Source organism: Arvicola amphibius, chromosome 8 (genome assembly GCF_903992535.2).
Source record: "Arvicola amphibius chromosome 8, mArvAmp1.2, whole genome shotgun sequence".
Taxonomy (NCBI): domain Eukaryota; kingdom Metazoa; phylum Chordata; class Mammalia; order Rodentia; family Cricetidae; genus Arvicola; species Arvicola amphibius.
This window is the reverse complement of record NC_052054.1, coordinates 67,362,195-67,386,437: the sequence shown is the minus strand read 5'-3', so window position 1 is coordinate 67,386,437 and position 24,243 is coordinate 67,362,195. Positions and strand designations below refer to the sequence as shown.

The following is a 24,243-nucleotide window of genomic DNA, read 5'->3' as shown; positions in this document are numbered from 1 at the left end:
CCTCAGCTTAGGAGCAACCAATCAGCAGGCGCCCCACAGCCTTCTGCTGGCTCAGCAGGCACCCAAAGTCCCTTTGCTAGCTCAACAGGTGCCCCATAGCCTTTCTGCTGGCTCAGCAGCCCCCCAAATCCCCTTTGCTGGCTCAGCAGGCGCCCCCAGTCTCCTGATAACTAAGATAGCTTCCCCTACCCTGCAGCTGGAAGGTCCCTAACCACTAGGACCTCCCACCAATCAGCCCCATGCTAATTTTTTTTTAAATATTTTTTTATGGTTTGTTTAACTTTATTTTATGTGCATTGGTGTGAAGGTGTCAGATCCCTTGCAACTGGATCTTCAGACAGTTGTGAGCTGCCATGTGGGTGCTGGGAATTGAACCCGGATCCTCTGGAAGAGCAGTCAGTACTCTTAACCACTGAGCCATCTCTCCAGCCCGCCCCATGCTAATTTTTCCTCCACCAATCAGCCACAGATTAATCCCTCCTCCTTGGAATCCCTCTAACTCTGCTAAAAAAAAAAAAAAAAAAAAAAAAGCTCATGACCTGCTTTGAGGGTCACCAGGTGCCACCCCAACATTGAAATTAATAAAGCGCTCTTGTTACTGCATACGTGGCTGTTGGTCTTTCCTTAGGGGCTTCTCTCAGACCCTAACAGCTTCTACAAGCCTTTCTCCCCCTCTTCTGCAGGGTTCCCTAAGCTTGGTCAAATGTTTAGCTGTGGACCTGCTTCTGCTACCATAAATTTATACGTATAAATAAAATTTTAATTTTAAATTCTTAAAAAATTGTTTTTAAAGACAGGGTGGGACATGACTCAATCCCCCAAAGACACAGCCACACTCCCATGATCTAGTTCCTCCAGTAACGCCTCACCAAAACTTCCCAGAGTCACCTACCAGCTGGGGATGATGAGCCTCTGGTGGACAGTTCGTATTCAAACCCCAACACTTGTGGTCAAAATTAGACCCTCTTGGTCAAACACTATAAACTTTTCTTCTAAATAGCTTTTGCACAAGAAAAACTCATACAAAAGAGTCTGACTGTATACAATTGAATCACACAAAAGAATTCGGACTTTATTTCTTATATAACGTACACAAGCTGGAAAGAGGGACAGAAAAATACATTGAACATGTTGGATAGCTCAAAGGGAAACAGCCAGTACATTCCCCAGGAGTACTTCCATGAATTAATCACCTTGAGGTGCTACAACACACTATCACAGACTGGTTGACTTACAGAGAAATGAGGTTCTCACAGTTCCTCCAAAGGCTGGAAATCCAACATCAGAGTTCACACTGGTCAGTGGTAAAGGCCTTTTCTTAGTTTGCAGATGGCCGTCTGTGTTCTCACACGGTATAGAAAGAGATCAAGCTCTCTGGTGTCTCTGATCAATACACTCATCAAAAAGGCCCATCCACATCATGACTTCATTAGTCTCATTTCCAAATATCACACTGAGGACTTAGAGCTTCAACATGAGTTTTGGGGTAACACAAATGTTCAGGCCATAAAAACACAGTTACTTTTTGTACAGCAACTAGCAATATTACATGAAAATGCTGTTTATTTATATAAATATAGACAATTTATGTTCAAATAAAAAAGTAAACAATAACTTCTCCCTGCTCTCAAGTTCCCCATTCTCCAGTCTCCTGCCCAGCCCAGCCCAGCCTGACTTAATCACACTAAATTTTCACAGTGCATCTTGGCATCCACAGAGTCAGTGTGCTACTGACTGCTGCACACCACTGCCAACGCTATTTTAACACTTCTTTGTTCTCATCCCAACACATTCATGTCAGGAGAAGAGGCACTCTGTTTTCTGTTTTGTTTTGGTTTTTTGAGACAGGGTTTTCTCTGTGTAGCTTTGGAGCCTGTCCTGGAACTCGCTCTGTAGACCAGGCTGGCCTCGAACTCACAGAGATCCACCTGCCTCTGCCTCCTGAGTGCTGGGATTAAAGGTGTGTACTACCACAGCCCAGCTGTTTCCTGTTTTGCCTGTTAGTCTTTACATGCAGGAGTTCTAGTTGAGAACAGACTCAACACTCCATTCTCCTGGGACCGCAACTTGGGCTCAAAGCACCATCCGGAGAAAGATAAGACTCGCAGTCCCATTTGATTGTATGTATCCAGTGACGTGTCCTCAAAACTACACTGGAAATAAAATAGCAACTGAAAAACGCTCTCATTTACAAACCCTGGGCCAATATCCTGAGCGTACCTCAGCTGATTTCAGATCTTCAGTTCAAAATCTGCCTACTACTTTTGTGCTTTGGCTTTCAAGGGGAGAATATCATAAAAAGGCCCCAAAGACACAAAACATTTTATAGGCAGATAGTTCCCTCCCTCCAATTAATGATTTCTGATGTAGGAGTTTTCAGCGTTATGATGGCACAGAAGCAATATCCATTAGGCTAGAAATTGTAATCTTTCGCTAGGCTGAAGATGAGCAGTAAGCAGTATGATTGCTCTCGAGATGCTGGGCAGCAGGATCAGCTGAGAACAACTGGACTCCATGTTATACTGTGCTGCTAAACAATCACATTTGGTAGGGTAGCTATACTAAATATAGTTCTGTCTTAAATGTTTCAAGTTATGGTGAGTTTATCAGGACATACATCGTAAGTTGAGAACACTCACGCACTTCTTTGACATCCTTTTTAGCTTTTGCAGTTAGCAGCAATGTCAGGACTTTTCCTCTGAATGTGTGCTCTGATGTCGAATCAGAGATGAGCTCCGACTATACGCCTTACCACATTTGCTACATTCATACGGTTTCTCTAGAGAATGACTTCTCTGATGCCGTATAAGGTCCGAGCCACTACTGAAGGCCTTCCCACACTCGTTACATTCGTAGGGCTTCTCCCCAGTGTGACTTCTTTCATGCAGAATGAGGGATATGCGCTGAGTAAAGGACTTCTTGCATGTCTTGCATGCGTAGGGCTTCTCTCCAGTGTGAATTCTCTCATGCTGGGCAAGATGAGCACTCTGGCTGAAGGCTTTCCCACACTGGTCACATTCATAAGGTCTGTCTTCACTGTGGATTCTCTTATGTCGGGTCAGAGATATCCGGTGGCTAAAGGCTTTCCCACATTCTTCACACTGATAGGGCTTTTCTCCAGTGTGGATTCTTTGATGTTCAGTAAGAAATGACTGGCGGCCAAAAACTTTGCTACATTTATTGCATTTGAAAGGCTTCTCTTCTGAATGAATGTTCAGATGAACTTTTAGGTTTTTAATGCCACAAAACATCTTTCCACATTCCTTGCATTCGATGAGTTTCTTTTTCCTTTTATGAATTTTCTGGTGTTGAATAAGGGATGAATACCGATGGCAAACCTTCTCACATTTATTGCACTTAAACTGCTTCTCCCCATTATGAGTTCTTAGGTGCAGAATAAGGGTCGAAAGCCGTCTGAAGTCTTTCTGACACTTATCACATTTGTAGGGTTTCCCTGAAGTGTGAATTCTCTGATGAAGCATTAAGGGTGAGATCCTACTGAAGGACTTCCCACATTTCCTACATGTAAAAGGATTTTCTAAATGCCAAGTTCTCTGCTGGGGACTCTGATGTAAGGCCTTCCTATTTCCATGAGTTTTCTTTCCGGTACAAATTCTTTTATTTACAAGGACTGTCTTCTTTTTGAAGCCACTCCCATATTTATTACACTTTTGTATTTTCTTTCTACTGTGAATTCTCTTATGAAGTATAAAGGACGACATTCGGCTGAAGGCTTTCCCACATTTTCTGCACTGGTGAATACTCTCAACCATGTGATTATTATGGGGTACACTGAGAGATGGGCATGAACCTGGACTCTTCTCATGGTTAAAATTTTCCTTTTGATTATGAATTCTCCTATGTATTATAAGAGTTAATTTTTTATGAAAAATTTCCCCACATTTATCACATTTGTAGCTTTTATCCCGATTGTGAACTCTCTGATGAAGAATGAGGGATAAGATCTGTCTGAAAACTTGTCTACAATTACTGCATCCGTAAGACCTCTCTCCAGCGTGAAAGTCTTGATGAAGTTTAAAAGACAGATTTCGAAAAAAGGTTTTTCCACAATTATTACACTTTAAAGATTTCTTGCCTGAATGTCCTTTTTTGGACTTTCTTACAAATGAATTTTTGTTTTGTTTTGTCTTCCCGGTGGTAACCTTTTGTTGTGAAGAAACTGGTTTCTGATGAATACTTTGCACAGATTTGTTACACTGACTTGGTGGTAACTTCTTGGTCTCACACTTAGACGCTGATTCTGAAATACACCAGGAAGTTAGGATTAGTTTCCTGTGCTGAAGAGACGAAAGGAGTCATTATAATTAGTGGTTATAACGACACGATGCTAACGAGAGAGGACAGTGTGTCTTTCTCTAGTCCCCACTACTGTACTAAGTCTTGTGGTGACAACTTTTGTTTTCTGAGACAGGGTTTCTCTATGTAACAGTCTTGGCTGTCCTGAAACTCACTTTGTGACCAGGTTGGCCTCGAATTTTAGAGATTTCTTTATTAATAGCCTTCTTGCTTTGTGGTGATTACTTTGAATCATCGGTGTGACACAATCCAGAAGCCCTGGAAGAAGAACATCTGAGAATGTCGTAATTACTTTTACTCACCATGGGTGAGTCAGAAGCTCACCCCAGAGTGTATTGTGTGACAAAGCTTTTCGTGGGGAGACAACGTACACACCTACTCACTCCAAATAGGGATCCCAAAATAGATCAAAGTACGGATACCACCAAAGTCCAGTTTGGTGAACCAGTGAGTTTTATTGGGGTTCCTTACAGGACTGTGGGTCAGGGGTTACTTACAGGAGCAGACATGATGACTCAGAGCCAGCTGCATCACCAAGGCCCATCCCGCATAGGTGACACCTCACAAAAACTAGCAAACTTGGAGCACATCACATGCCTACAGGCCGCTCAGCAGGCTGGAGCGTGTCCTTTCCAAGTGACTCTGTTAGTACATTCGTGCTTCTCAGGGTTCGGTATTCAAGAATGTGCTTTTAGGATTTATAACTTTATAGAGATATTCATTCAACCTAAGAGTATAATCCAATTTTTTCATAAATTTACTAAGTTTGATATCACTATAATCCAGTTTTAGATGTTTTCATCACACAGGTAACATATCTTACCCATTTACAGTTAATTTCTATTTCCACCTTTAATCCTAAGTAACCACGCCTTTTAATTTCCTTTTATGAATTTCACGTAGTGAAATACATTTAACTAATGAATTATCTATGGAGTTAAATGTATATGCTATAAAATATATTACATATATAAAAGTGATTTATTCTCTTTCAAACTTCAATCTTTTCTGAATTCCAGTTACTAAATATTTCTGGAAAGCCCTGTCCTATGTCTGTTTCCTGTTGCTGTGATTAATACCCAGAAAACAGCATCTTAAGAAAGAAAGGATTTATTGGTTCGCAATTCTAGGTTACAGTCCAAGCAACTAGCTGCTTTAGATCCACTGCTGAGAGCTGAGAAATGCATTAATGCATGCATTGCACAGCTGGCTTCCTCCTTTTTATTCTGTGTGGAACTCAAACCCAGGGATCTGAGTCTAGCTTCCCCAAGGCTCAGAGAAGGGGATGGGACAAATATTAAGAGTCAGGATGAGGAGGAGTGTGGTCATTACACTTATGGGATCACTGCTGTTATGGCCACCTGCACAAGGTCAAGCCAAAAAGATCAGTCAATATTCTAGCAGGCAAGACTAAAAAGGACTCAGTGGTTTACAACAGAACAAACAAAAAGTGGAAGGAGGGCCTGCTAGGGAGTATCGGGGGACTGGAAAGGCCGGGGTACAGATAGACACAGTCAATACATACGAGGATAAGACTCTCAGAGAAGTGGGGACAGAGAGATGGCTCAGGAGGGAAGAGTGCCTAAGGCTGCAGAGCCCAAATTCAGTGCCCAGCACCCACACTGGGTCGCTTACAACCAACACCCCGTGACTCCAGCTCTAGGGGAATCTGACGTCTCCAGCCTCTGCTAGCACCTGCACTCTAAATATGCAAGTGTACACATATACATTACTAAAAATAGGTAAATAAAAAGATATTAAATTATTTTCTTAAAAACTAATGGTATTTACCCTAGAATCCTTTCTGGCTCTGATCCCATTGATTGTGTGTGTGTCCATATAAGTGTACGTACACACAGAGGAATTGGATCTCGTGAGCAGAAGGTACAGGTGCCCATGCAGTGAGGGTGCTGGGAACCAAAACCAGCTCCCCCGGAAAAGCAGGAGGCTCTCGTAACCACTAAGCCATCTCTGCAGAAGCTTTATCTTTTTCTTCATACCTTCATTTACTGAGGACCTCGGTTTGGTTCTTTTGAGACAGAATCTCAGCATGAACTCTGGTAGGTCTGGAAGTCACCAGCTCACTAGCCCACTAGTCTCAAGCACATAGAGATCCACTTGCCTCAGCTTCCTAAATTTTGGGATTAAAGGTTTGTGCACTAACACACCTGGCTTTGCAGGTCTCTATTTGGAGTCACAATACAAACCGCCAAGGCTCCACTCCTCACTGCATGGCTCTTTGACAGATCCTAAGCAAGGTATTTAGCCCGGGTCTTAATCCTCATTTGTCAAATTGGGATGACAAAGATTTCTACAATCATTGGAGAGGATAAAAGCGATAATGAACTTGCAGGCCTTGGCACAGAACCTGACCTAGCAAGCGCTCTATAAACTGATTGCTATCGATTTACTGAGAGCATCTTTGTCTTCTCGGGCACTGCTGACTAAGTCAAGGCCTTGTACACTCTAGGCAAGTGTTCTGCCACTGAGCTATCTCCAATCCCTTCAGGAAAGAAGAAAAGGTACGCCATCCAGGTCTTGTGAAGATGAACGTTGAACTGCCATTACACTGCAGCTCTGTAGATGGCGCTCATTTGCTAACTCTCCTTTGCTGGTTAGACTCGGCTCTGATCCATCACTGCTGTGGTTCTCAGCCTGTGGGGCGCGACCCCTCTGGGGGGTCAAATGACCCTCTCACGGGGGACACATATTAGATACCCTGCATATCAGATATTTACATTAGGATTTATCACAGTAGCAAAATCACAGTTATAAAGCAGCAATAAAATGATTGTACAGCTAGGGTCACCACCACATGAGCTGTACTAAAGGGTGGCAGCGTTAGCAAGGCTGGGAAATACTATAGTGAAGTATAAGGAAAAATACAAAACCGGCAAAGGGGATAAGTCAAGAAGCTGAGACCCAGAGGCGTGGGGCACAGGGTTTTGGGAGTCACAGGGGTGGTGCTCACTCCTCCAGCAACTAAGACAGCAGCTGAGAATCCATCCCTAGAAAAGCTGCTGAGAATCCATCCCTAGAGAGGTTGCTGAGAATCCATCCATAGAGAGGCTGCTGAGAATCCACCCCTAGAAAGGCAGCTGAGAATCCATCCCTAGAAAGGCTGCTGAGAATCCATCCCTAGAGAGGCTGCTGAGAATCCATCCCTAGAAAGGCAGCTGAGAATCCATCCCTAGAAAGGCAGCTGAGAATCCATCCCTAGAAAGGCTGCTGAGAATCCACCCCTAGAAAGGCAGCTGAGAATCCATCCCTAAAAAGGCAGCTGAGAATCTATCCCTAGAAAGGCTGCTGAGAATCCACCCCTAGAAAGGCTGCTGAGAATCCACCCCTAGAGAGGCTGCTGAGAATCCATCCCTAGAAAGGCAGCTGAGAATCCACCCCTAGAGAGGCTGCTGAGAATCCATCCCTAGAAAGGCAGCTGAGAATCCATCCTTAGAGAGGCTGCTGAGAATCCATCCTTAGAGAGGCTGCTGAGAATCCATCCCTAGAAAGGCTGCTGAGAATCCATCCCTAGAAAGGCTGCTGAGAATCCACCCCTAGAGAGGCTGCTGAGAATCCATCCATAGAAAGGCAGCTGAGAATCCATCCCTAGAAAGGCAGCTGAGAATCCATCCTTAGAGAGGCTGCTGAGAATCCATCATCCCTAGAAAGGCTTCTGAAGTTGGTGCAGTTTCCTGGGGCTGGTAACGTTACAACTCTGGAAAGCAACTCGGAGATTTCTAGAGAATAACCCTTGAATCTAGTCACACTTCTATGACTCAAAACAACAAAGGGGGGAAAACCTAAAATGAACAACTTACATAACTGCACTCCTATTAATAAGAAATCAGAATCCAAACGGAAATGGAATACAACGTGACAAAAGCAAACCTATGCAGACCGCGCACAGCCACGGCCATCACTTTCGTGAAAATTACTTATCGACACTAGGCAGCCTTAGTTGTTAACTTTTGCTTTTTCTGAACCTATGTAACATAGCTAAATTTCATCTGTGACTTAAAACACCATTGTGTCATATAAAAAAATTTCTTCTCGTGTCAAGATGAAGATGGAAAATGAAGATGGGACCTTTCGTTTACATTGTGCCGACATCTTCTCTTAAAAAAAAATAGTAGTAGCTGTCCCCATTCCCCGAGTCCTTAACGTCTGAGTCGTAAGCTCTTGAACAGGATTACAGCACAAGGCATAAACTCCCCCAGAGGAACAGGGCTCAAACCCAATCAGAAAGTGTCTGGTTACCTTCATAACCTTCCTGGTACCACTGCACCAGCAGCTACTCCTTGCCTGACAGGTTGGTATCGCTCTGGCTTCTTTGTATTACATAACTTCTTGAGGTTTGGACATGAAAACGTTCCCCAGAAGGGCTTGTGTATTGAACACTTTGGTCCTTAGCTGGTGAGTCTAACCGCTAACAGGGGATTAGACAATAGGGCCCATATGCTTTCATTGGTAGATTAATCCCTTGATAGATTCCTAATATGCTGGCATTATTGAGAGGTGGTAGAGGGTAAGAAGTTGCACCTAGTTGAGGGGTGGTGTGCACACCTTTAATCCCAGCACTCAGAAGGCAGAGACAGGCGGATCTCTGTGAGTTCCAGGCCAGCCTGGTCTACAAGAGCTAGCTAGTTCCAGGACAGGCTCCAAATCTACAGAGAAACCATGCTCAAAAAACAAGAAACAAATTTTAAGAAAAAGTTGGACTTAGGTGGAGTAAGTAGGTTACAGGAGGTGTGTCTGGAAAAGATATACCTTGTGCCCAGACCCCTCCTGGCAATCATGTGACTGAGCCATCCTTGCTCCACTATGCCTCCCCTTGGGCCTAAACACAATGGATCCAGTCCACCCACTGAACCCTTCACAATAATGAACCAAATTAAACCTCTCTTTTATGCTGTACTCAGTATCTGTCTGCGACTGAGAGTTGATAAAGCACACTTAGTCGCTCTCAGTCACTAAGGGCTGTGCATCAGCGGCCTTTCTCCCTGGTTTGTACCTAGCTCAAAGACTCAAATTAAATGATGTTTACCTGGGACAGCCAAAGAGGAATTTATCTGCAGAGGGAAGTCACTGACTAGCAGCCAAAACGAAACGTTACAGAAGAGATGAACATTTTTGTTTTGTTTTGTTTTGTTTTGTTTTGTTTGGGAGACAGGGGTTTGCTGTGTAATAGCACTGCTGTCCTGGAACTCCCTCTATAGACCAGGCTGGCCTCAAACTCACAGAGATCCACCTGCCTCTGCCTCCCGAGTCCTGGCATTAAAGGCGAGCATCACCATGCCTGGCATGATGAACACTTTTTAAGGAATAACAGAATCATTCAAACCTGAGCATTATGATGAGTGTTGTCACCAGAGACCAGCTGATACCTCTTCTGGTCACAAATGAGAAAGCACAGACATGGGGTGTCAGAGGGAAGGAGGGTGAAGACCTGAATTTCTGGGTACAAAGGCAGACTGAGCTCTGATTCTGGGTCTAGCAAGTCACAGGGCCTCTCTGGATGGCAGTGCCCCATTCACCTATGATGCCACGGTACTAATTCCACCCACTACAGCCTGCTGGGAGGAAATGACCTCAAAGTGTACCTGACACCAAGCAGAGATTAAGTGAACATTTGTTATTCTCGCCCTAAGGTCTTATATCTGAGCTCTTTGCACAGGCCTGAGACTCTGCCATGTGTAGTGGGGAGCTCTCAGGTAACATCTCAAAGAGGAAGCACATCGTGATTGTTGAATACAGATACGAGGCACACATCACTATGAAGTAAAGTTTATTAGGAGGGTCTCGAGATCACAATCAGACCTCTAGGCCTGAGAGTGTGGTGAATGGTTCATTGTATGTGAGAACCAAACATGTTTGGGGTCTTAAAGGGAAGAAGTTTTACCTGGAGAGGAGCTTCTTTTCAAGAGAGAGTAGGAGACAGGGAGAGAAGATGGGAGGAGGGAGAAGGAAGGAGGAAGAGCACTCACACAATGAGAGTCTCTGAGACAAAAACCATGAGATGTGTGGCTGGGAGGAGGCCATAGGCCCTTCTTCAGAAGATGGGAGAAGGGAGGAGGAAGAGCACTCACACAATGGGAGCACTGAAGACATGAGTCATGAGATGTACGACTGGGAGGAGGCCAGAGGAGCCTCTTCAGAGAAGTACCCAGAGAGATCTTTAGAGAACTCTCTCAAACCCAGAAAAAAAGCTGACTTTTATAATATTTCAAGGAGTATCAGAAAGCTTTATATCACAGGATTTACGTTGTATATCTGATCAAAAGCACGAAAGGTCCTGGCACTGGCTAAGACATACTTTAGGAGCTACAGAGACCACAGCACAGAATGGCTCCTTAACTCTCTGCCCTAGGGAGGGGTTCAAGCTGGAGCTGAGTTTCTTCAGCTGGCCTCTTAAGAGTGACCACTGCTTTAAAGGGGCAGGTGCTTGTTCTAACAATTATCCCAGGCAGAATGCCCACTTCTCTACTAGGATACCTGGTAAAGGCTCTTGGAACTCAATCAGGTTTTGGGGTTGAAGCCCTCAGGTGGGGATTAGTGTCCTTATAGTGTTCCCTCACCCTTCCGGCCCTATGACGATACAATAAGAAGGAAGTGGGCTGTCACCAGATACTACATCTACTAAAGTCTTCCTCTTAGAATTACCAACTCTCAGGACCGTGTATGACATATTCTGTGGTTTACAGATAGCCCAGTGAACATACTGCTCGCGCATCCTTCTGCAACTTGAATGATAAGACCTAGGCCTTGGTCCTCAGCCACTCACCAGGGCCCCGGCGCCGTCTTGGTGGCTCCACCATCCATGGTGCTTTCCCTTTCTCCAACAAGGTGATGATGTTTGGCCTCCGGCAGGCAAGACCTGGACATGGGACAAATAAGGGAAGTGGTCATTATGTGGGTACCACTGAAATAGGAAAATGTGGGTTTGTCATCACAATGGAAATACACAGAATGTGAGGGGCAGCTGAAGAGTGGAGGTAGGGTAGAGAAGAAGGTGGAGAGATGGCTCAGCAGTTAAGAGCACTGCCTGCTCTTCCAAAGGTTCTGAGTTCAATTCCCAGCAACCACATGGTGGCTCACAACCATCTGTAATGAGATCTGGTGCCCTTTTGAGGAAGAGACCTGGTCAGTCGTCCTCATCAACTTAGACCATGAAACCCAATATGGACAAGTTCCATAGAACCACCATATATAGGCTGCCCATGTATGATTCAGCATTGCCAGGGCATAAATTTCATTCATTTCATTTCAGGGAAGAAGATAGACATGGTGATTTCTAGGGTCTTTCATATCCTAATGATAGCAAGTGCACAGGGGAGCTTCTCAGGTTGGGCCAGAGAGATCAACGAACCAACAGTGATTCAAGTTGGACCTCCATCCCGTCCCCTAACCTCACAAGACGGCTAGTGAGAGACTAGCTAATCAAACTGATGCAGTGAGGCCTTTATAAGCCCAAAGCAGGGGTTCAGAGAGCAGGGAGGCTGCTGAACATGTGGGGATTAGCATTCCTAGAGAAGGTATTCTGCACTCTTTCCCCTGAATCTCTCCTGATTCACCTTTTCTTTTTTTTTTAAAGATTTTATTTATTATATACACAACAATCTGCCTCCATGTAAGCCTGCAGGCCAGACGAGGGCGCCAGATCTCATTACAGATGGTTGTGAGCCACCATGTGGTTGCTGGTAATTGAACTCAGGTCCTCTGAAAGAACAGTCAGTGCTCTTAACCACTGAACCATCTTTCCAGCCCCTCACATTTTCTTTCTTTCTAATATTTAGTTATTTTATGTATATGAGTGACCTGTCTTCACACACATCAGAAGAGGGAATCAGATCCCACTATAGATGGTTATGAGGTATCATGTGGTTGCTGGGAATTGAACTCAGGACCTCTGGAAGAGCAGCCAGTGCTCTTAACTGCTGAGCCATCTCTCCAGCCCCTGATTTGTCTTTTCATCTGTGGCCTCTATAGCATCTTTTATGCTGAACTAGTAAACTTAAACTTACATACCTGACCTCTATCAAATCTAGAAGCAGGGAAGTTTGTGGGAACCCCCAACCTACGGCTAATTGGAAACTCCAGAGGCCTAGACTTGTGCACGGTATCTGAAGCAGGGATAGTCTTGTAACACTGAGCTCTTAATGGCTCTGACACTGACCCAGGTAAGTAGTGTCAGAATTTCAAAGTCTGTCCAATATCCAAGTAAAAATTGTTCGGTGTTGGAATAATCTCCACCCCTCTGGTGTCAGACTATTCTGTGCTGAATGGTTAAATGTGAGAGATGGTTTTAAATTTTTATAAAGAAAAGTTGAAAACTGAGTTATATACAGTAGCGTTTAAACTAACTGTGGTGGTTTACATGAAAATGGCCCCCATAGCCCTTTGGAAGTGGCACTATTAGGAGGTGTGGACTTGTTGGAGGAAGTGTGTCACTGGGGAAGGGGCTTTGAGGTTTCAGATGCCCAAGACATGCCAGTGGCACTCTCTCTTCCTGCTGCCTGCCCACCCAGATATAGAACTCTAAGCTACCTCTCCAGCTTCCCATGATGCTTCCCATCAAGATGATAATGGACTAAACCTCTGAACTCTCAGCCAGCCCCAATTAAATGCTTTTCTTTCTAAGAGTTGCCAGGGTCACGGTGTCTCTTTACAGCAATAGAAACCCTGACTAAGACACTAACTCTACAGAATAAATTAGTTTTCTGAACATAGGGTCAAAAGCTCTTGGGACAAGGTCGTAAGTGATCCATCCTTCAGCTCACTCTAAACCGCCTCCATTCTGTGATCCATTGTTATGCTGTGCCTCCACTGAAGGCTTTGAGGCCAAAAGTGCACAAAAGCAAGAAATAAGTGTTGGAGAGATGGCTCAGTGGTTATAAGCACTGGCTGCTCATCCAGAGGTCCCAGGTTCAATCCCCAGCACCCACATGGCAGCACACAACTGTCTGTAACTCCAGGATCTGACACCCTCACACAGACATACATGAAGGCAAAATATCAAAGCACATAAAATAAAAATAAACAATTAATCTTTAAAAAGGATTAAAAAAGCAAATAATGTAGTTATATACAATAATTTCTATACAAAAAATAACCTTCGCCGGGCGGTGGTGGCGCACGCCTTTAATCCCAGCACTCGGGAGGCAGAGGCAGGTGGATCTTTGTGAGTTCGAGACCAGCCTGGTCTACAAGAGCTAGTTCCAGGACAGGCTCCAAAGCTACAGAGAAACCCTGTCTCAAAAAGTAAAAAAAAAAAAAATAACCTTCACATATGCACATGCACACATACACACACACACACACACACAAATAACCAAAAAAAAAAAAAACCAGCAATTTGGACTCATTAAGGATTTAAAAAGTGAAAGAACTTGATCTTACATGGCCTCAAGCTCTGAAATCTAAACATCCCCTTTGCCAGCTTTACCAGTCAGAGTTTGTGGTGGTTTGAATAAAAGCGGCCCCCAATAGATCCATAGGGAAAGGCACTATTAGGTGTGGACTTGCTGGAGGAAATGTGTCATGTGCGGGGGGAGGGGTAGGCTTTGAGGTTTCAGATGTTCAAGCCAGACTAGGAGATCTGATGCCTTCTTCTGGCCTCCATGGGCATCCGGCAGGCACATGGTGTACATACATACAAACATGCAGGCAAAACACTCGTACACATAAGTAAAATATATAAATTATAAGAAAGTACGGTTTATAAATGACCCACCAATTCAATTCATAAATTTATAGCCAAGAGAAATAAAAATATACACCCCCAATCCTGTTCATGAAGCTAGGTAGTGGTGGTGCATGACTTTAATCTGGGAGGCAGAGGCAGGAGGATCTCTGTGAGTTCAAGGCCAGCCTGATCTATAGAGTGAGTTCCAGGCCAACCAGGGCTGTTACACAGAGAAACCCTGTCTTGAAAAACAAAAACCAAAAAAAAAAAACTTGTTCATGACTGCCCACATCAGCAATTCATAAGAAGTACAACCCAAATACCCACCTGTTAATAAAAGATAAATGAGACAAAGAAGTCTAGCCAATGTAATTACTCAGTAATGAACCAGAACAAAGTACTGATATGTGCTGAAACAGGGATGAACCTCAAACATTATGCTAAGAGAGAAAAGGCTGTGTGTTTATGATCCCATTTGCACACAAGGCTCAGACTGGCAAATCCACAGAGACAGATGAGGGCTAGGGATTGCCCACTCTCGAGGGCTACATGGGCATTGGAAATGAATTGCTCTTGATTACAGGGTTTCTTTGGAGAGTAATGAAAACGTCCTAAAATTGACCATAGTAACTGATGTCTAATTCTGTGATTACAGTAAAAGTCAACCAACTGTGTAATTTAGATGCAGACACAGGCAGACGCGCGTGCGCGCGCACATGCACACACACACACACACACACACACAGTCATTAAAAAAGAGATGCACACAACTTAAGTGGCTTCCCTTTTCCTGAACAGACCAACTGACACATGCCCTTCACAGGCAGGTTATGGATTCCTGAAAGGGTGAGAGAGGGGAGCACGACACCTTACCAAGAGAGACCAGATTCTGATAGTTCTCCAACATGACATCTTCGTACAAATCCTTCTGAGTGGGACTCAGCCATTCCCATTCCTCCCGCGAGAAGTAGATGGCTAAGTCCCCAAACGTCACCGATGCCTGAAATGAATAAAGTTATGTCTATTCAACCATGAGCTTCAAAAATTCCTTCTGCAAAAGATAAGATCTCCTGAGTAAATTGGGAACATAGGGACCATGGGAGAGGGTAGAAGGAGAGGGGAAAGGAAGGGAGGGGAGTGAAGAAAAATATATAGCTCAAAAAAACCAATAAAAAAATTAGAAAAAGTTCCCTCTGCGTGGTAGAGAAAATGACAAATACGTGAGACAGGTCATGACAGGAGCTCTGCGACCAAAGAAGCAGAGGTACGACATAAATTCAATAGCATGCAGTATAGCATAATAAATCTGTTATTAAAGATTATACTGCATTCAAAATCAGAGGACCAGACTGAAGAGATGGCTCAGCGCTTAAGAGCACTGGCTATTCTTCCAGAGGTCCTGAGTTCAATTCCCAGCAACTACATGGTGGCTCACAACCATCTATAATGAGATCTGGCACCCTTTCCTCACCTGCCAGCAAGCAGAACACTGTACACATATAAATGAATAACTCTTTACAAAAATAATAAATAAAATAACAGAGGAATTTGGTTTTTCTGGGTTTTATAGTCAAGGCATTTTTTTCTCTAACTATCTGGTTCACTCGGTATTCACCCTTGGTGGTTGTGAACCATTGCCAAGAGGATCATAGCAATGCTACAATTGAGGAGACCAAGGCCTAGAGAGGTGAGGTAATCTATTGCAATTCACACATTACTAAATCAAGGAGTTAGGATTCAACCACATAGTCTGGCTCCTTCAAAATAAAGAAACCCAAACACTGTATAATCAGGTTATCACTGGCTCATGGCAACAAAGGAAGATGTGCGTGTGTCTGGGGATGTATGCACATGCTCACTTGTGTGTATGCATGTGTGAGGGTGCACATATGCTCATGTACACAGAGAACAGAGGCCGACAATCAGCATCTTCCTCAGCTTCTCTCCACCTTGTTTTTCAAAGCAGGGTCTCTCACTGAACCTGGCGCTCACCAATTCTGACAGTGGTCAGCCAGTGAGCCCCCTCTCTCTGCCTCCCCAGCTGTGGGATTACAGATGTACACTGTTGAATCTGGCCTTTATGTGTGTCCTTGGGGAGGCAGGGGGTGTGCCGTGGTGCAGGTGGGTCTCCAAGGACAACATGGAGGGCAAGTTGGTTCTCTCCGTCCACAACATGGGTCCTGAGAATCAACCTTGAGTGACCCTTACCTGCCGAGCCATCTCATTGGCCAGCACCTTGCTGTTTAAATCTGGATCCTAACTGGGGTGCTCCTGATTGAATGGCAAGCACTTGCTGTCATCTTCCTCAGCTCCAGGAAACCCTTATACAAACTACCTAGGCCTTGCTCTGGGTTGCTTGACTACTGCTCCCATGAAAACAGGGGAAGGGGGGAATGTGCAAAATGTAAAAATGAACCGAATTTTGTTAATACAAACATACCCAGAAGAGAATCTAAGCCCCTAATAAAAATATAGTTAGTCAACAATTTGATTTTGGTTCTGGGAAACCCAAGCAGAAGACCCTGCTACTCCGTGTTGTGGCTGAACCCTGACCAAGTCAGAAACGACAGGGAATGTATGTTGATGCATAGTTATTGGGGCAGCAAGAGAGAACATGCACATGTAACAGGGCCTCATGTAGCCAAGGCTAGCCTGGACTCACTATGTAGCCAAAGATGGCTCCATCTTTCTGTCTCTATCCCCTGAGTACTGAGTTACAGGCATGCTCCACCACACTCTATTTATGGGGGCGGGGGGTGTGCAGGGGATCGAACTCAGGGTTTATGCATCCTAGTCAAGCAATCTGAGCAACTTCCCCAGACTAAGGAAATGTGTTTTGTTTGTTAGTTTGTTTTTCCGTTTGGTGTTTCAAGACAGGGTTTCTCTGTGCAGCCTTGGCTGTCCTGGAACTCTGTAAACCAGGCTGGCCTTGAACTCACAGAGTGCTGGGGCTGGAAATTATAGAAACTGCCCTTGAGTTGCTGTGATGCTCATCTGGTCATCTCCAGTGGTGAAGCAGGTCAGTCAAAAGACTTGTGCACCCCACTTTCTCATTTCCAAATTATACTCCTCATTCTTGTACCTTAACCAGGCACATTTCTTCCATGTGAGTATTGGTTTTACAAGGAACAACAAAGTGATACAACTGGATTAATCTGGCACATATGCACCTACCCCTTCGGCTGAGTGGGTCCCACCTGGGTATTCAGCCCCCGGCCAAAGAAACTACAGAGCTCTCATCTTCTTTCTGGGGAGGGCAATTCTGAGTCCTGCCGAGCCCCTGCGGATGCTGAATGGACCGTGAACGGTCCATTGTGAACACAGAAGAAAGGAAATGGGACCCACAGCAGCTTTCTGAGTGCTGGTTACATCTCAGGTCCCATCTCCATAGAAACGGGAGGATCACCAGGTGCTGCACCCATCTCCCACAGGCAGGAAATCTCCAGAAAGAAAACAAATGGGCCACATCTTACAGACAGAATGGAGCACATGGAAGGGGTCACCACTCACCTTGGACTTTGATTTCCCTCGTGCTGCAGGCATCCTTTCCCCCCGACTTTGATGATCCACATTCAGAGGCTGAGGCAGAGCACTGGCAGAAAAGAGAGATCATGAAGTTCAATGGCTTTGGAGTGACCCCGAAGTTCCCAGTCCCTAGTCCCCTCTCCATAGGCTAAGGTACTTGGAACAAGTCTGTCGGTCTATCATGAGTGTGTGTATGTCCCACTCTTAGGGATATAGGGTGTCTATGTATGTGTGGTTTATGTGTGTCATAGGGTGTGTATGTGTGTGGTTTGTGTGTGTGTGTCACAGGGGGTGTATGTGTGTGGTTTGTGTGTGTGTGTATATGTGTGTCCCACTCTTAGGTTGTCTATGTGTGTGCGGTTTGTGTGTATGTATGTGTGTGTATGTGTATCCCCCTCTTAGGGTGTGTATGTGTGTGTGGTGGTTTGTGCATGTATGTGTGTGTGTGTGTGTGTGTGTGTGTGTATGTGTGTCCCACTCAGGGTGTCTATGTGTGTGTGTGGTTTGTGTGTGTGTGTGTGTGTCCTGCTCTCAGGGTTGGGAAGGGGCAAGGAGGAATCACACAACACTCCGCCTCTACAATCACAGCAGGCTCCAGATCAGGACACAGAAGAAGACTATGCAGACACCCAGTCCTCCATCTGACTGGTGCCTGCTGGTGCCAGGCCCTGCCATGACATTTAAAACAGGAAGGTACCTGCTCCCATGTACCACTTGTTCAGGCAAGGAAAACAAGTCCACATGGCACACGGTGACTTAGGTCAAGAGCAGGGATCCTGACTGTTCTGTTCACTGCCCTACTCAGAGCTACTACACCCAGAGAAGCTGCCTAACTAAAAGCAGGTGCTGGGGCTGGTCGCTCAGCTGCTAGAGAGATATGGACCAGAAGACACTTAGCCTTGGGCTCCACAGCTGGTGTAACATAAACTGGGTGACGGCGCATACATACCCTAGGGGGTGAAATGAGGACCAGGATAAGGAACCAGAGTGACACAGTAGTCAGGAAAGGCCTCTCTGAGGAGGCAAGGGTAAGCTGAGGTCTGAATGTGGTGAGTATTGAGCCACAGGGCACAGGGTAGAGCCACGGTGCTAGGCACGGGCTTGACGTCTAGAGGGATAGAAGGCTGTGTGCTAAGGCAGAGTGAGGTGAGAAAGGCTGATGTAACCAGAGGGCGAAGGTGGAAGTGAGCGGTTTCTGTGATAAGATACTACTAGGGGAAAGGTGAGAGGAGCTGAGCAGAGAGAAAGACTAATCAGACTCTATACAAAATTTGGGGGTGGCAGCATTGCACATAGACTGCTTTGGTAGACATAGAGAAAGCAAGACTGGTATTGGATTAATTACAATAAAACTTACATATATATTTGCACTAACTTGGTGTTACCATTCTTCCAAGGCAAGATTTATGAAATATAAGCACAGTTTTCATCTACAATGAAAATTGGTTTAAATGTATTAGTACGTATCTACAATGAAAATTGCTATAGATGCATTAAGGCAAACAAGATGTTACTAATCTTAATAATAAATTTATGTCTATTTAAAAATGTGGCTAGTGGAATATTTAAGTTTATACACCTCTTAAGTCTTCAGACAGTGCTCCATATATTACATACAATACATTATTACATTGTTCTTTTTTATTTAGAACTTTTATTATTTCCTCATCTATATAATTACTTACTTTGTAGTGCTGCAGACTGAAACGAGAGCCTTGTGCATGCTAGGCAAGCGCTCTAGGACTAAGCTCTATCCACAGCAGAGTGCTGGCTGATCACTGTTTCCTTAGTTAATATCACAAACCCACAGAAGCGCATGCTTGGTGTAGGATCAAGAGCAGGAATCTTGACTGGGATGTGGATACTGCTCAGGAGGGCGAGGACTTGCCTAGCACATAGGAACTGTAGGAAACTGTTTCCAGCACCATGTAAACGGGTGTGGTGGCAGCTTCCCAGCAGTGGGAGGTAGAGGAAACACTTCTGGGCTATACAGCAAGCTGGAGCCAGCCTTGGATTCATGAGACCCTGTCTCAAAAACAAAACAAACAAAAACTAGAGCAGAGACTCCGCACCTGTGGACTGACCATTAATCCATCCTGAATAATGCTCGTGTGTGCTGACAGAAGAGGGATTCCATCCTCCTGTGCTGACAGGATACTGTAAAGAGACAGGGCGAGCACTCACTTATCCCACAGCTTCTAAGACATGTGCCTTCCAAGAGAGCGGAAACAGGGACAAACTAATCCCCTACTGGGAAAGCAGAAAGTCTGGAGAAAAAGAAAATAGTCTAGGCCGGGCAGTGGTGGCGCACGCCTTTAATCCCAGCACTCGGGAGGCAGAGGCAGGCGGATCTCTGTGAGTTCGAGGCCAGCCTGGTCTATAAGAGCTAGTTCCAGGACAGGCTCCAAAGCCACAGAGAAACCCTGTCTCGAAAAATAAAAAAAGAAAAAAAAAAAGAAAATAGTCATCTAACTCTTTACTGAATAGTAACGTGTCCCACATATTTAAAAAAAAAATGGAGTCACTTGAAAGTAAGTTTAGGTCTGATAACAGTTTACCCCTTAAACACCCTCAAAGAATGCCATCCTCACACCTGGTGCTATTAAGATCTGTGCAAATCTTTATTTATTTGTTTTTGCAAAGCTCTTTCTGTGATGTGACTATGGAAGATACAGAAGGAGCTGAAACTGGAGGCATGAGCACTTCCCTCTACAAATGGTGAAGGAAGGTAAGTGGAACGAAAGCTAGGCTTAGCTAAGTTTTGATGCTAAACAAGAATTTCAAGATGGTCTATACTGTTTATGGGAAGTCATCTTCTCAGAAAGCTAGATTTATTATGCTTCTCTCTTTGTGGGACGGGGCAGTAGTTAAAAAGTAATAGTAATAATTAATGGTTGGATTAACTATTTAAAAGATTAGTAAATACTGAGTATACATAAAGCTTTGAAACCATTAAACCTAAGGGCAATTTGTTACAGCAGCAACATTGTCTTCTGTTTTTCCCTTTCAGGTTATAGACCCAATGAATGGTTGCTTCTTCTGCCAGTGATCATGCTGAAAAAACATGGCTGGGATGAAATGAAGTGTCTGTTGATGATGCCTGAGGAGACTCAACAAGGCCACTCCAAAAGGGTTCTGTGACTGTCCACCCATGGTGCTAGTGCATAAAGGTGGCTGGCCCCAGGCCCTCTGCGCCTACCCCCACCACCTCCATTTATCTCCCTCCAGATACCCTGATTAGGAAGACACACAACAGGTTCGGCAGGTCAGGGTAGGCTGTGTCTTCCCTTCAGAACCATACTTGGGCAGACACCAAGAAGGCAAATGCTTGCCTAGGGGTAGAAGGGGTGGGGGAAGCACCAGTGCTGGAATCAGAGAGACCAGATCATCTGCTGGAGGTGGAAGATGGCCAAATTCCAAAGCAGACACAAATTCTTCTGGGATTCCGCACAATCCTACCTGGACACAGGTCAACAGCACAGCACAAAACCCGCACTTCCAGAACTACAACAAAGGCCAGACCCTACCTACATGGCACTCACTATGTCCCAGGCGGCACACGGGGCCTTTCACTTGTTATTCCTTTAGCCTCCCATCAACACTCTGACTGGCGCTGTTTATCCTGTTGTACAGAACCAAGTCTCATCCTTAACAGGTTCAGTTTCCCAGAGTAGCCATCACATCTCTTGCTCTAGAGGAGCCCGTTGCCACAGTAACAAATGAGATAAGGCACAGTCAGTCACACATACAACAAAGCCACAGACATCTGGTGGCGCGCAGTATCTCTAGACTGTGATCAACACCTTCCTCTCTCTCTCTCCCTCTCTCTCTCTCTCTCTCTCTCTCTCTCTCTCTCTCCCCTTCCCTCCCTTCCTCTCTTCTTCCCTCCCTCCCTCCCTCCTTCCCTCCCTCCCTCTCTCTCTCTCACATACACACACAGACACGCGCGTGCACACACACACACGCACTGCTAGCGACAACAGAGACACTCAGAATTGTGTGCCCACGGCCCCTCCAGCCTGCGGAGGCTTCCTTTTCTCACCGTGACGCCACAAATCAGGCACCTGTTTCTGGGCCTCACAGGCCGGCCGTGCACCCCCAGACTGTGACAAACAGCCCCATCGGTCTGTCACACTCGCTCACAGGTACAACGAAGATGCTCACAACTGTGTTCCCACATCCTTTTCGCACGCCACAGATCACGCAGTTGGCACACGCACCTGCTTTTTGAGGCCCACTGGCCTACTCAGTCTCCATTTCTCTCCCTCTTCCCCACCCTTTCCTCCCTCCCTCCCCGCCCGTCTCACACACACACAACAAACACATACACACACACAAACACATAAACACACACACACGTGGAATCACCTGAAGGATCCTCACACCGAGTCCACCCCACGGGCCATGCCAACCGTACACGGGGCTTTAGGAGTGCACCGAATCACCTCGGATCACGAAATGAGTTCAAGAGTGCTCAACCCACGCGGACCGGCCGCGCGCGCGCGCGCGCACACACACACACACACACACACACACACACACAAATACACGCCAGCAATCATTTCCACGGAAGCCTCGCTCGCGGTCAGCCTGTCCCTCACCTGCCTCCCAGCTGTTCTCAGACTCACAGCTGCGACAGAGCTGCCAGCGACTGAGCCCCCGCGCCTGCGCACTCGCCGCCCAGACCCGCAGGGGTCCCCCTCCAGGGCCGTCCCTCCCTCCGCCCCGAGAGCAACACGTAGACGAGTGCGGCCCCGCCCCCGGGGGCTTCCCCGGGAGCGCGGAGCCACGCCCCCTGACGCTCACGCAATCAGAGCCCGGGAGACAGAGCGAGGCCACGCCCCGCACAAATTTGCACAGCTCGCGCGGGGAGAGGCGTGCTCTTCCGCGGACGCGCGTGCGCGCTCCCGCTGGGCTCCGGGTCGCGACCCTGCGGCGTGCGTCCATCCCGGGTGTTTCTCTCGCAGAGTCCCACACCTCGGGCGCAGTGGGTCCCCGCGCGCACACGCCGCGCGCAGTACCGAACTCGCACCGGCCTGTCTCGCCCAGCGTTTCCGTCTCCGTGCCCGCCTGTCTGGAGAGCTAGTGACCCCGGGCGTGGACCAGGGGGCGGTCATGGACGCGGAGAAGGAAGAGCGTCCCGCCCTGGAGTCCGGTTGAAGCCTCTCCTAGCCGAGCGCGGGAACTCCCGCACAGTTGACCATTGCTCAAGGCCTTACTCCCGCCCAAGCTGCAGACCTGAGATTTTTAGGAATCTCCGTAGAAATCCCACTTAAAGGGGAAAGGCCCGTCCTAAGCCTCTTGAGTAACCCTAGTCATTTCTGGTTCTCTCTTATCAAATCATAACTCCCACCCAAGGCACTTCCGGAGCCACCTCACACCTCATCAAGGTGATCCTTGAGGACACTCTTGGCTCAGTGACCGGACGGACCCGAAACCAGACCCTATAGCATCCCTTAGCGATAACACAGCCATTGACGTTCGCACAGGAGAAAGCGTGGCAGCCGCACGGTTCAGCACATCCACACTTCGCGTGAACACACCACAAGTGCCCAGAGGAAAGGAAGTGTTAAGACCGACAGCGGTGAGCATCAGCCGCGACATCTGAACGGTCACAGTGAGGAACGCTGCTGAGATCCTATAGTTCTCCACAACCCTACTGAGGCAAATGCTGTGATTTCATTCCACAGACGGGAAAACAGGTTTAAGCACACGTGTCTCACCCGAGGCCCCTGAACTGGAAACTGGGCGGGCGCGGGGGAGTGGGGAGGGAAGCACTTAAGTTCTAAACAGCATTTCTCCAAGGAGGAAACCCACAAATAGGGTTATAGGGTGGGAAGCCCCAAAGAAGAGGTGCGGCTCAGAGTCTCACAACCCTTTCTAAGTCTCTCCATCTATCCAACGAGTGAGGCAAGCCATTATCTTGGAGTTTGGAAAGGGGGCAGACTAAAGGTTGCTTTCACTTCCCAGTGGATGGAAAAAAGTAAAGAAGAACGAAAAAGGAAAGGGCGTGACTGACTGCTCCTGGTGTGGTGGAGGAGAAAGTTTGTGAAGATAAAAGGGAGACAGACATAGTCAGAGGCAGGGACATCTGGGAGAGGCCAGGGAGAAAATGACCCTGAGCCATGGGAGAAGGGGGAGGGGAGAGCAGGACTAAATGGCCAGGAGGGGAAGGGACGAGGCAACCAAAATGGTTGGATTCTATAGGGAAGGTTAGCTGGGAGAAGGGCAGCCCAGCCCCTGGGCTGGAGAAGTTTATGGAAGAGCGCAGGCTGTGCTGGCCAAGAGGACCCTGGGACCGGTAGGGACTGGCGGGTGCTGGGGGAAACCTGGCGGCCAGGTCCGCTTTGATATGCTAAGTAGGCACCTCGCCGCGTGTCCCGGGTTGAGACCTAACACCCAGGAGACCTCTTGGGACCTGAGGAACAGACCTAACATGCCTCCCGTGTCCAGACTAGCCTCTCCTGTCTCATACATGTAAAGTACATGACACTGCCCAGTGCAGCTGACCCAGACTTGAGGACCCAAGGACTCCCCTGAAAAGACATGAGGAGACCATACATCTCGATGCGCTTGCGGCACTCTGAAATGTGCCCTTTTGCCTACTGAGGATGCAAGGATACGAGATTTAGGAAGGGGTTTGAGGAGAAGGTAGGGGACGGGGAAAACAGTAACACCATGAAAAATAAAATTGTTTGGAAAAAAATACCATAAGAGAC

General features: G+C 46.3%; 1 protein-coding gene across 5 annotated transcripts; it reads right to left on the bottom strand.

Moving 5' to 3' along the window:
• Window positions 1–1,041: 1,041 nt before the first annotated feature.
• On the bottom strand, window positions 1,042–22,254 carry Znf667 (zinc finger protein 667). Of its 5 annotated transcripts, none has more exons than XM_038338667.1 (7): window positions 22,126–22,251; window positions 19,597–19,681; window positions 18,882–18,954; window positions 17,510–17,591; window positions 14,873–14,999; window positions 11,099–11,191; window positions 1,042–4,261 (listed from the first exon to the last, which is right to left on the bottom strand). In XM_038338667.1, exons 4-7 carry the CDS (start codon window positions 17,540–17,542, stop codon window positions 2,685–2,687), a joined length of 1,830 nt encoding a protein of 609 aa, XP_038194595.1. In that variant the 5' UTR covers window positions 17,543–17,591; window positions 18,882–18,954; window positions 19,597–19,681; window positions 22,126–22,251; the 3' UTR covers window positions 1,042–2,684. The 5 variants fall into 5 exon arrangements, with proteins under 5 accessions (XP_038194595.1, XP_041911429.1, XP_041911432.1 ...); XM_042055495.1 differs by having other exon boundaries at window positions 19,609–19,681; XM_042055498.1 differs by lacking the exon at window positions 18,882–18,954.
• Between the last annotated feature and the right edge of the window lie 1,989 nt (window positions 22,255–24,243).

What these genes read in the sequence shown, in the direction of transcription:
- Znf667 (XM_042055497.1), bottom strand. Translation starts at nt 17,542, where the DNA reads ATGCCTGCAGCACGAGGGAAATCAAAGTCCAAG. An exon ending in GAGGGAAATCAAAGTCCAAG is followed by an intron (nt 15,000 to 17,509) that starts GTGAGTGGTGAC and finishes TATTCATTTCAG; the next exon opens with GCATCGGTGACGTTTGGGGA. An exon ending in TCAGAATCTGGTCTCTCTTG is followed by an intron (nt 11,192 to 14,872) that starts GTAAGGTGTCGT and finishes TCCCATGTCCAG; the next exon opens with GTCTTGCCTGCCGGAGGCCA.